General features: G+C 37.8%; 1 protein-coding gene across 1 annotated transcript; it reads right to left on the reverse strand.

Moving 5' to 3' along the window:
- Positions 1-435: 435 nt before the first annotated feature.
- LOC110872972 (CDPK-related kinase 4) lies at positions 436-6,169 on the reverse strand. The gene is made up of 11 exons (XM_022121875.2): positions 5,272-6,169; positions 5,060-5,190; positions 4,878-4,919; positions 4,686-4,794; positions 4,527-4,605; positions 2,547-2,843; positions 2,340-2,449; positions 2,001-2,105; positions 1,862-1,924; positions 1,606-1,773; positions 436-804 (listed from the first exon to the last, which is right to left on the reverse strand). Exons 1-11 carry the CDS (start codon positions 5,815-5,817, stop codon positions 667-669), a joined length of 1,788 nt encoding a protein of 595 aa, XP_021977567.1. The 5' UTR covers positions 5,818-6,169; the 3' UTR covers positions 436-666.
- Between the last annotated feature and the right edge of the window lie 6,768 nt (positions 6,170-12,937).

The following is a 12,937-nucleotide window of genomic DNA, read 5'->3' on the forward strand; positions in this document are numbered from 1 at the left end:
TAATCTAATTTCGAATCGAATTCGCTAAAATTCCCTCATATAAGGTTTTATATTTAGCTGTTTATCATATAGGGGTTAAGTTATTCTACAAATACTCCTAATTGTAAGAAAGATTTATAGAGTGACAAGTGTCCAATAACCTAAAACCTAAACCCACTACACCACCACCCAAACCTAAACACCCACCCCCACCCAAAAACCTAACAACCCCCCCCCCCCCCCCACAAAAATATATATATATATATATATATATATATATATATATATATATATATATATATATATATATATATATATATATATTTTGGGAGGGGGGGGGGGTGTTAGGTTTTGTGGTGGGTGTTTAGTTTTAGTTATGTAAGAAGCACTTCTTTAATGACATCTAATCAATATATGTTTTCCTTCTAATTAAGATAACATTAAACAAGATACAGCTAAGATGAAAGCTACTAATCTGGAAAAAATAAAGTGACCTTTACAATTTCTTTAAACAACAGTCACAATACATCAATTTGGCTAAAATGACAGAAGTCACCAACATGCTGCTATGATCAGTCAATCTCAAGGGCATATCGCATCGCCCTATCTTCTTTGTTTATGCATCGGAAAACAATCAAGAATAATAAACAAACAAACAAACAAACGATAATCTCCTCCTATTTAGTCTTAATGATGCCTTGTGTTGGAACTACGAATCGTCAAACCATGCAAAAGCTTCGCATATCCAAGAAAGTTGAGTTTTCCATCTGTACCTCTTATCCAATCCTTCAGTATCGAGTGTGCCGAGGGTCCCACATTCATTTCCTGGTTCGGGTTTCATCATATTAATTTAAAATACAAGAAACAGAGAAAAGAAACATTTGAAACTAGGCTGAGACGAACATGTGTCACTTTCGACCCATTTACTTATATAATGGTTGGTTTGATTTATTTTAGCTCTAACGGGTCAAACACAAAAAGGAAAAAAAATAAAAAAGAAGACAGCTTAAAAGTAAACGGATCAAATGCCTAGAATGAGTCAAACAGCTCAAATTTTCCCAAAGTGTGTTTTGAACAAAGAATGAGTCAAAACCTCCTAAATTAGAGTAAGGTACACAGAGGGTCCCTGTGGTTTGCAATTTGTAACGTATTTAGTCCCTAACCAACAAAATCTAAAGGTTTTAGCATGTCCAAGTTGGGGAGTAAATGGGTTACAAAGTGCAAAACCACAGGGACCATCCATGTAGGTTTGGAAAAGTTTGGGGACTAAATGCGTTACAAAGTGCAAAACCACAAGGACCATCCATGTAGTTTCGAAAAAAAGTTGGGGACTAAATGCGATACAAAGTGCAAACCAGTAAACCACAGGGACCATTTGTGTACTTTTGGAAAGCTAGGGACCAAATCCAAAATTTTGGAAAACTACAAGGACCATCCGTGTACTTTACTCCCTAAATTATTTTACTCATAAGTTGGATGATTACTAAAATAACATAAACTTTTGTAATAATATTGGGCACACAAATTACTGAATAAAAAAAAAAGTTGATTTTTGGATGAAAAGTGTTTTCGGGTCAATCCAACCCAACCCGTTTCCCGCCCGTTCTGCCATAAGTTTATAGGTACCTGCGCTAATGCATCAACTGAAATGATGCGATTTCCTTCTAGTTCAAAATATTCAAAAGCTGTACTGGCAATCATTTCCCAATTTTCAAGCGCTTCAAGTTGATGCGGGCTAATTGTAGCGGCACAAAACTCTTCAAATGTCATTCGAGTATAAGTGAGAGGCTTCATCTTCAATCATAACAGACCAACCATCAGTCAAAGTCAAAGTCAAACATGACAACATAAAGCTTGTAACATCAAGAACTATATTTCTTACCGAATCCAAGATATCAAGGACCCTTGATTCTTTCATGGCAGCAGTTGAATGTTTCACAAGAGCCTGCACAAATTTTTTCAGTGAGATGATATATTTACGCGCTAATATAGTGGAAAAGAAGAATATATCATCAACTAACCGTTCGATAATTGTCTAGAGATACACATCCGTCTTTTGGTTCCAATAGATTAAACTGGGCCCGTAAGTAAATGAGCTCATCCTCGGTCAAAGCTTTTGAGAGAGCCTTAAAATATAAATAAAAAAAATATAAAATTATACCATCAAATGACATCAACCATTGAATAGAAAAATGTGACTTGTTCTCGGTAAGGGGGCGTTTAGATGCATATTTTGAAAGGGACTATGTGATATTAAATTATCCAAACAGTAATAACTAATTCAAATGATCGGTTTCAAAACGCAAAGAATGTTTAACAATCCTAAAAACCTAGACAATCTATCGGCATTAAAAAAATACCTTAAGTGCTGCACGCTTCAAAGGCGAGGCCCGAAGATACGCTTTCACTAATTTGTAGATCAATATGTCTAAAGGGACTGCACGACTTTCATCTCTTAACCATGGGTGAGCTGCACAAACAGTCATTTACCACTTTTATTACATTGTAAAAACCAACAGGCCCCGCTCGTAATTTAAACAAATATATATGAATAATAAACAACTTACTCAAGGCTTGCGAAGCGGTCATTCTTTTCCTATGATCCTTATTAAGAAGTCGTTTGACGAAATCCTTGGCTTCTGGAGTTACCGAAGGCCAAGGGGAGTCGTTAAAATTCGGATCAGCTCTTAACACGGAACGGAAGATTCCGGATTCAGTTCGAGCAAAAAAAGGTCGGCTACCACATAATAATATATAAGTTATAACACCGATACTCCAAATGTCTGCCTCCACATTGTATGATCTATGGAGTACTTCTGGGGCAACATAGTATGCACTGCCAACAATATCATTAAGCCGTTGATCTGCATATGCACAAAAAAAATATCATTTTCTGTATCTATATTTGACAATGCTTTTAAATTGAGCATCTGTTCGGTTGGTAACGAATGCAATGGAACAGAATTCAATTCCATTTCCTTGTAATTTCCTATTTGGTTTGTAAATAAAGGCTCAAGAATGGAATGAAAATAAAAACAAATGATAGATTTACCGTAATTTGATTTTATTGTAACTTCTTACTTGGATTATAAAAGCTCGTAATTCGCAAAAGAACTTAGATTTCCAAGGCTCGGGAATGGAATGAAAATAATAACAGATGATAGATTCACCTTAAATTGATTTTATTGTAAGTTCTTACTTGGATTATAAACACATATTTAAAATCAAATTTTGAAAAACTATGGTGGGCCCGGGTGAGTTTTCCCCTTCCGGTCTCAAGTTCGAGTCTGGGTGATAGGAGTTTCTCATTGAGGGGTTTAAATCGGGGATCTATTGTGCGAGGGGGCTCTCTAGCGCGGACCCGGTTAAGACAACGTATGCTAGACCACCCGACATTCGCGAATAATTCACACCTTTCCAAAAAAAGGTAAAGCTCAACTAGCTTACTCAATGCACGTGGCCCCACCAATCATTGGTTTATAAATATACGAAAATAAATTATGGAGTTAAATGCCATTTTAGTCCCTGTGGTTTTGGCCATTTTGCCAGTTTAGTCCAAAGGTTTCATTTTTAACCTGTGGGTCCAAAAAGGTTTCACAGTTGCCATTTTAGTCCACTGGGTTAACTTCATCCATTTTTCTGTTAACGAGAAGGCCAATTCGGTCATTTTATATGGCTGAATTGCCCTTTTAGTTAACAGAATTACATACAAAATGACCGAATTGGCCTTCTCGTTAACAGAAAAAATGGATGAAGTTAACCAAGTGGACTAAAATGGCAACTGTGAAACCTTTTTGGACCCACAGGTTAAAAATGAAACCTTTGGACTAAACTGGCAAAATGGCCCAAACCACAGGGACTAAAATGGCATTTAACTCTAAATTATGAAAACTAGTAATTCGCAAATTAATTTAACCCTGTTAACTAGTAAAGCCAGGTAAAGCTCAGCTAGCTTACTCAATGCACGTGGTCCCACCAATCGTGCGTTTATAAATACATATAAACGCATAAATTACAAAATCTAGTAATTAGCTAAGTAGTTCAAATTGTCCTTTATTTATTTTTATTCCCTTTTCTTTTTGCGACGATGAGAACCCGTTAGGGAAAACTCATAGAGTCATAGGGCCCACCAATACCCTGCTAACCTATGGAACACGGTAAAGTGCAACTTACGCGCTAGGTAGGTGGCCTTCAAGAGGTTAAGAAAGGAAACCAGTGGAAGTTGGATTCGAAAATGTGCCACCTCTTGAAGGTTTATTTGTTTTATTGTTCACCGAAAGCTATATTTTGCGTATAAAAATATCAAACTTATAGAGGATGCTTATCTTCATGAGAATATTATAAAGACACCGACTTTAACATCGCACCGAGTGCTCAATGACATCACCCATAACATCGGTGACTTGATCTCCTAAATAACTTTACAAGTCTTTCTAACGATGTGAGATATAATCTTATATCTAACAATGAAGCCACATACACGAGATCACTTGAGGTTTATAACCAAACTTCTATATAGAAATAATGTTAAAAGATTTAAGACTTGCCTGGTCTTGTAAAATCCGATAAACCAAAATCTATAACCTTCAATGCGGAATCTTCTTGCCGTGTGCTGAAAAGAAAATTCTGCCCAAAAATCATGTCATCGGATTAATATCCATGGTAGTACTAGTAGCTATCCACTATCGTCATAATACTATACATACCTCAGGTTTTAAATCGCGGTGCACGACACCCTGAAGATGACAAAAAGAAGCCACACTCAAAATTTGAATTACAATCGATTTTGCATCAACTTCTGTGTATCTTCCACCTCTGCAAGACCAAAACGATGATCACTATATTTCGAAAAACACACCACGGGATAAAAAGTATGGTATACCATTAATCATTCTCACCTTGCTAAAATACGATCAAGAAGTTCTCCCCCTTCACACAATCTGTCCGTTTGTTTACAAGTTTAGAAAAGTAAAGATTAACAAACTACTGCCTAAACGAACATCAAACAATTGCATTTGTAGTCTATATAGGATTAGAATCTATACTAGAACCGAAACGAAACAAATCAAACAATACGTACTCCATAACTATGTATACATTCTGATCATCCTCAAAAGCATCATGAAACTGCACCATATGCTGATGACCAGATAAACTCTTCAACAGCTTCACCTCCCTACGCACATCTTCGATCGATATAGCCGTCGTCATCTGCGCAAACAACAACACGTCAACATTTCACTCAATTAACATCAAAACACAAGATTACAAACAAACAAACAACCAACACACCTTTGCTTTAGAAATAATCTTGACAGCAACAGCTTGATTCTTCAACACACCCTTTTTACATTTTGCCCAACAAGTATGCCCAAAATGCCCTCTTCCCACCTCCTTCCCCAACTCGTATTTCGACCCGAAATTCCTCGGGTACCCGAAACTCTTATCCAAAGCTCTCTCCCCATCACCCCCCTCCCCTTCCGGTATAACCGCCGTCTCCGCCGGAGTATTCTCCTTCTTCTTCCCCTGCCGCTTCAAAAGCGCCGTCATGATTGGCTTCGCCGGAGACGGCGGCGGAAACGGCCACTTAAACATCCGATTCGGCGTCCTCGCCGGTGACGGCGTCGGCGGCACACCCGCCGGATAACTCTGCCATGGGCTCCCGGTGAAAGAGTGATTCGGGGTTGTGCTCCCGGACCTCCCGTTGATCCCGTTTCCGACCGCCGGCGACGGCGTACGCGGTTTCGGGCTGCGCGGCGGTGGTGGGTTTTCTCCGGCGGATCCGGCGGGGGTTTCTTGCTTCACAACGACGGCGTTTTTGCTGCAGCAATGCCCCATCAAGGGCTAGTACAAAATTGATTTGATAAAAAATTAAGAATTGAAAATTGAGAAATGAAAAGTCTAGTGGTAGGTTTTCTTCTGTGACAATTTGTTGTTCATAGTTGTTGCCAAAAGTGGATTGACGAACATTAAATAATATTGGGGTTTGATTTGTAGATGATTACGAGAGAAAATTCAAAGGGTGGGTTTGATTGTTGTTGAGGTTGAGGAGGATTAACAGTGTGAGTAAGCGAAAGTATGGAGTCAAGATTTATAAAAGCCGTAAACTTTGAACAAGCAACAACTCAATCCCCACCGTCCGATCTTTGTGTCTTCATTAACCTTCCTGTCATCTACCTTTACTTTCATCAAATAGCTTCTTACCTATTTATTTATTTATTTATTAATTATTAAATTATTAATATTAATGCACAAGATATGAACATGTGAATTGTTTTTGTTAGAATAGAATTATAATTTTATAACACATATGGGGTTTGACCCGAAATAGATGAATTAGAGTAAGTCAAAACTTGTTTTAAAGTTTATAAATAGTAGTTTATCTAATAAAATTGTTTAGAAGATTATAACAAAAGGATTTTCAAAACGATTTGACTTGTCTGATTTATGTGGCATTTTTATGCGATTGATCACTTATTTGAACTAACCGTTTTCAATTAGAATATGAGGTGGATGATTTAAACATATGTAAAAACAAAGATTAAGAATTGACAAAGTAAAATATAGAGTTAAATGCCATTTTAGTCCCTGTGGTTTGGATCATTTTACTAGTTTAGTCCAAAGGTTTTATTTTTAATCTGTGGGTTCAAAAAGGTTTCACAGTTGCCATTTTAGTCCACGGAGTTAACTTTATCCAATTTTTCTGTTAACGAGAAGGCCAATTCGGTAATTTTGTATGTAATTCTGTTAACTAAAAGGGCAATTCAGCCATATAAAATAACCGAATTGGCCTTCTCGTTAACAGAAAAATGGATAGAGTTAGCCCAGTGGACTAAAATGGCAACTGTGAAACCTTTTTTGACCCACAGGTTAAAAATGAAACCTTTGGACTAAAGTGGCAAAATGGTTCAAACCACATGGACTAAAATGACATTTAACTCTAAAATATAACTTGCAAGGTTTTCTTGATATTCTTGTGTTTGTTGAATGTTTGACTTTTGTGTTGTATATTAGAGTAAACTGTCAAAATGGACTCTAAGGTTTGGTCACTTTTGTCACTTTAGTCTAAAACTTAAACCTTTTGAATCTGGGTCTCTGTGATTTCAATTTTGTTGTCATTTTCATTCAAAATCAAAATCTGGTTAGAGTTTTTAGTTAGCATCCAGCTTTTTTGTTTTTTTCTCCCTTTTAATGAAGGGTAAAATGGTCTTTTAACGTTTTATTATAACAAATTAAAAAAATCTGACCATTTTTCTCTTCGTTAAAAGGGAGGAAAAAGAAAAAAAAAAACTGAATGTTAACTGAAAAATCTAACCATATTTTGCTTTTGGATGAAAATGGCAATAAAATTGAAACCACAGGGACTAAGATTCAAAAGGTTTGAGTTTTGGGCTAAAGTGCTAAAAGTGACCAAACATCAGAGACCATTTTGGCAGTTTACTATATATTAACTAGTAAATTTCCCCGCGCGTTGTGGTGGGTTCAATGTAAAGTTACTAGGATTTGTGTCGTCAAGACCCGAATTGTTTCTGAACAAAAGTTACATCAAAATGTAGATAAAATGAAGATGTACATCAAAATAAGCACGAAAGCCTATTATATTTGACCCGACTTATTTGTGTAGGTTCGTTTCTGGACCGATTCCGTAACTCCGATGATTGCGAAAATCACGTATCATGTGTGGAATCCGTGTACTGTGAATGGATCAGACACAAGAATGTAATTATAATGCTGATTCTATTTCAGATCTGAAAGTTACATCACCTTGAATCAACTTGGAGATAGTTTCTCTCTCTAACTTCTCCAAAATGAGCAAAAGTTCTAAAATGTTAAAACTAGCTCCCTATTTATATGAGCTGACTAAGTAAGGATGGACATTACATACAAAGGACTTCTAACAACGAATGGACATTGTCCATTCGTACAAACCAACATCTGAAATGTTTAAAACTTTGAACACCCTTGTCTTGAACATTTCTCAGCTACAATACGTGATTGACGGAAGCGGTAGACATATTGCACTCACAATTTGCGAAAGAAATTTACGTTGAACACCAACTTGAACTTATATTGACGCGTACAAAGAAATAAGTACAAATTATGTTTTTTAAGTTAAAATGGTACCGCGCATTGCGGTATTGCTGAAACGTAAAGTAAGTAGAATTTATACAATCTAACGAAAGCATATTATATTTAACCTAACTTGTTTTAAAACAAAATTTATGGCAAAATATATACCAACTGAAAAAGTACATAAAAAAGCACAAAAACATATTATATATGAGCCTACCCATTTTCAAAGAAACGTAATCAACTTAAATTTATACCAACATGTAAATAAAAATAAGCATGTTTAAAAATAATTTTATAGTTTTTGAAAAGCTAAAGAGTATTAAGTGCCAATAATAAATATTGAAGGGTAAAGGTTAAAAAAACAAAAATATACTAAAAGACAAAGAAAAAGGAAAAGAAAAAAAATTGGCCCACGTGAAGTTAATGTAAATGTAATTTCATATTGTAACAAAATTTATGGCAAAACATAGACCAACTGAAAAGGTACATAAGAAAGCACAAAAACATATTATATCTGAGCCTACCTATTTTCAAATAAACGTAACTGTAACGCCCTGTGTTTTGAGACCTTCCTATTGCTAGCAAGTCTCGACTGAGAACGACTTAGGTAGTTTAGAGCGTGCACAGTTTATCAAAGATTCAAACTCAACGGACACAAAGCTTTTGTCCGCACCAGTATCATATAGTATCGAAGCGTAGAGGTTATTAACGAGAAACGTACCATTAACGACGTCGTTGTCGTTCTAAGCTTGCTTGGCGTTGATGTTGAATGTTCGTCCTCGTGGGGCTTGCTGCTGCAACTGCTCTTGATTCAGTTGAGGGCATTGAGGACGGAGATGAGTGGTATCACCACACTTGTAGCAGGCTCGTGCGTTGTTTACTGGTTTGGGGTTCTGGGGAGCTTGTTGAACTTGGTTGGCCTGGCGGCAGTAAGGGGCTGTGTGACCATAACGGTTGCATGAAGTGCAATGGAGACACGCTGAGTTGGCAGGGTGATGATAGTGACAAGTATCGCACTTGGGATGAACCCCAGCGTATGGCTTCTTGGTGTTCTCAGGGGAAGCAAGGTTTTGATTTGCAGCAGGTACAATCACATTGCAGCCAGAGCTTTGAGACTTCCGTTTCTCACCCTTGCCACCACTTGATTGCTGGGTGATCTGGTTGGCTGGTTTCGAGGAGGCAGGTGTGTTGAACTGTTTATCACGAACACGGTTGTTCTTCAAACTTACTGCAAGTCGGTAAACTTCTTCGATGGAGTCTAGCTGTGCTGCTTCAATGGCGTCACGCATGGCATAGGGTAACCTATAAATGTACTTCGTGATCATGCATTTGGGAGTGGACACCAAATGGGGCACGATTATGCTGAGTTGCTTGAAACGGGTAGTATAGGCTAGATTGTCATCACCAACTTATTTCAGATGCCAAAACTCGTCCTCGAGCTTCTGCTGCTCATGAGGAGGACAGAATTCGAGCATCATCAATTCCCTAACCTCGGCCCACGGTAAAGCATAAGCTTCATCATTGGAGCGGATGTTTCTCTCATTGGTCCACCATTCCAAAGCTCTGCCTTGGAAAACACCAGTAGCGCTCCTAGTCTTTAGATGTTCAGGGCACTCACTGTTGATGAAAGTAACTTCAATGCTGTCGAACCATTCCAGCATTATAGTCACCCCATCGCTGCCCGTGAAAGGCTTAGGGTTGCAGGAGACGAAGTGTTTGTAGTTGAAGCTCACAGGCTTAGGTTGGACCGCTTTTGAGTCAACAGAGGAGGGAGGAGTGTTTGAACCCTGAATTTCAGTGACAATCTTGGGAACGATTCGTGCGATCTGATCGGCCATAAAAGACATCATCTTCTTCTGGGTGTTAGCCTTGGACTTCTTGTGAGAGTTGGAAAGTCGGCTTGATAACATCTAAAGATGCAAAGCAAGGATCGGATGAGACTTGATCATAATGTTTTTGTTTAACTGATTCGTATCATAGAATGCATCACATAGCACATAAATGTTTAAATTGTATCACATAGTACATAAATGTTCAAATTGTATCACATAGTATATAGGTTTCACATAGCATAACAAGTTTTCACATTGTATCACATAGAATAACGGAAGCATCATAAGTTTAATTTGTTCGCAAGAGGCCATTATTATTGTTTTAGATTGCGAGAAATGTGTGAATCTTGTAACAGTTTTGAAATGAACAAAGTAACTAGTATAATATCACATATAAATTGAGATAACATAAAAGAGTGGCTCATAAACTTTAGATTGTTTCGGGTAGAGAAACGTCGACTATTCCAAAATGAATCGAAGCTCTTTATCGAATTAAGGAAACGTGCTTTGGCCTAATAGACAAATACTCTCATCGAGAAACGACGAAGATATTTGTCCTTCCAGTTATTACACGTCCTTAGTCGATTGGAGAATTCGAAACTTTGGCGAGATTAAAAATCAAGGAGTGGGACTAGTTATCAAGATGCGAGTTTCACCTCTAACTTGGTAATATCGTACCCTAGTATGGTTGGTAATTATCAGAAGATAAGACTACTAGAATATGAGATGGGATTTTCCTCTTCAAGGTTTGGATTCACTCCTAATTTGAGGGTAAATTTCGTGCAAAATTCAAGTATAGTTGAATGAAAGTTGTCATCAAAGGAGGGAATCACCCCAATTTCGATGAGTCGTTTCGATTGTGTTATAAGAACATCATCAAAGATTTCAAATGTGTATTGTGTTAGCCTTAGGAAAGGCAAAAATGAATTCTTAATCTTAGGAAAGGTTGCCTTCGTACAAAGCTACTGAGTTCGTACGAAGGTGCATAATGTGGGTTTGTTCGAAGGTAAGTTAAACAGGTTTGAACAAAAGGATCATAAGTGGGTTCGTACGAAGCCCCTAAGTGGGTTCGTACGAAGGGTCTTGTTTGGGTAACTTAAACTATAGACTAGGACGAATCATGGCAATTCTACCTAATTCCATATAGTTACGGCTCTGATACCAATCTGTCACACCCCAACCGATGGTGGAAACATCGGGGCGGGACAAACAAATCGCTCAAAGCACCATAACACTAATACGACAATATTACTTAATCAAGATTCCATAAGAAGTACTAAAATGTCGTACAATGTCATACAATCAAAACATATTCAAACATGTATCAAACATGATCGAATACTGTTTATTTCTAAGGTGGGTTTCTAGGATCACCCTAACTTGATTTCTTGATTTCCTTCGACTATCAACCTGCAACATGTATTAAATAACATCAACAAAAATGTTGGCGAGTATACAAGTTTTCATACGTAGCATAATAAGAGTAAAAGTTTCCCGAATCTAACATGAATAACATGATACCAGTTACTAACATGCTAAGCTAATGTAAACTATATGTCAAACCCAAGTTTCCAATGCAAGGTGCCTTTCCTACGTCGTCGCAACGAATAGGAGGTAAAAGAATCAGACTTAACAAAACCCCAAGTCTGAAGGGCGGTGCGTTAATCCTATAGCGCTATAATTGTCAAGGTAGGCTAGCTAAGTTAAAGAGCATATAGATACAATCGTACACATAGCATATAGACTAACAAGTATTCACATAGTTTCATGTTTAAACGTGGATCGAGTGTGATTATAAACAAGTTTCAAGTGTTACGTGGTTTTCATATAGAATACATGATGCGCCCAAAGTGTTTAAAACTAAAATGGGATCGAGTATACTCACAGTGTGTGTCTAACAAGTAAACACAGACGGTTATGGATTGAAGGGAGCGCCGGATCAGCCTGCGTACGGGAACAAAAGCGTAAGTCCTCCAAAGTGCTGAAACGGTGGGAAATCGAAGTGTCGGTGGGAAAACAGGAGCTTCGTACGAAGAGGTCTTCGCACATGTGTGGCTTCCATTGTTCCAAAATCGAGTGTCTTCGCGTTCTGTCTTCGGGAAAATCGAGTGTGCATCCCTCCAACCTTAAGCTACTGCTTAAACTTAGAGTCGGATAAGTCTTTGTTTAAGTCATGGATGAGAGTTAGGCTGGTAAGTGCAAGGTCAGAGCCTTCGTACAAAGCCTAGCTTCGCACAGAACAGACCAGCTCGCATTCGTGGCTGTTCTTTGGCATTCGGAGCTGTGTTTTCGTCTGAATCGGATGTGTTTTCGAGTCCAATTCGAGACGGTTCCAACACTACCTCGTTCCACTATTCAGTGAACGAAATACATGCCATTTTAGGTCCGTTTTAGAGTGAAAATCAAGATTAAAATAGTTTTGAAAGGTTTCAACTTAGTTCTAACACTTGGTGAGTGTGAAATCCACAGGTTTCTAACTTGGGAAGCCGAAGCTAGGCCCAATACACTCGGTTAAGTGTAGATCAGCTGCAAATGAAGAAGATTTGATGGAAAAGATGAAGGTTTTCAATGAAAACAGAGAAGTTAAGATGAAAAGATGAAGTTTTAGGTGAAAAGATAGAGTTTGAAAATAAGAGAATTTTGATGAAATAGAGGTGAATCTAGTGTAAAATCGTAATGGAAAACGTTGTGTAATGTTGTAAAATTGTTAAATCTTACTTGAAAATAATCGGACAGCAATTCGGCAGAGTTTCGGATCAAAGGCAGCAAGTGAATGAAAATGGAGAAGTGGGGGTACTATTTATAGAGAAGGTGGGTTCGAACAAGGAAGGTTGGTTCGAAGCTGGTTCTCCTGTGCGAAGGTCCTGCCTTCGTACGAAGCTAGTGGCTTCGTACGAAGCCGGGTATCTTCGTACGAGGTGACCAGTTCATCCTAAAAAATTTTCATTTCGCGTGTAGAATGCTCGTTTGACGTGTTTTGTTTCGTTAGCTAGTGGAAGTATTTTATGTGTTTTAGCGAGAGAGTAAGATTAGCGTTTATCCACTACATACAA

The sequence above is a fragment of the Helianthus annuus genome, chromosome 8, assembly GCF_002127325.2.
Source record: "Helianthus annuus cultivar XRQ/B chromosome 8, HanXRQr2.0-SUNRISE, whole genome shotgun sequence".
NCBI classification, from domain to species: domain Eukaryota; kingdom Viridiplantae; phylum Streptophyta; class Magnoliopsida; order Asterales; family Asteraceae; genus Helianthus; species Helianthus annuus.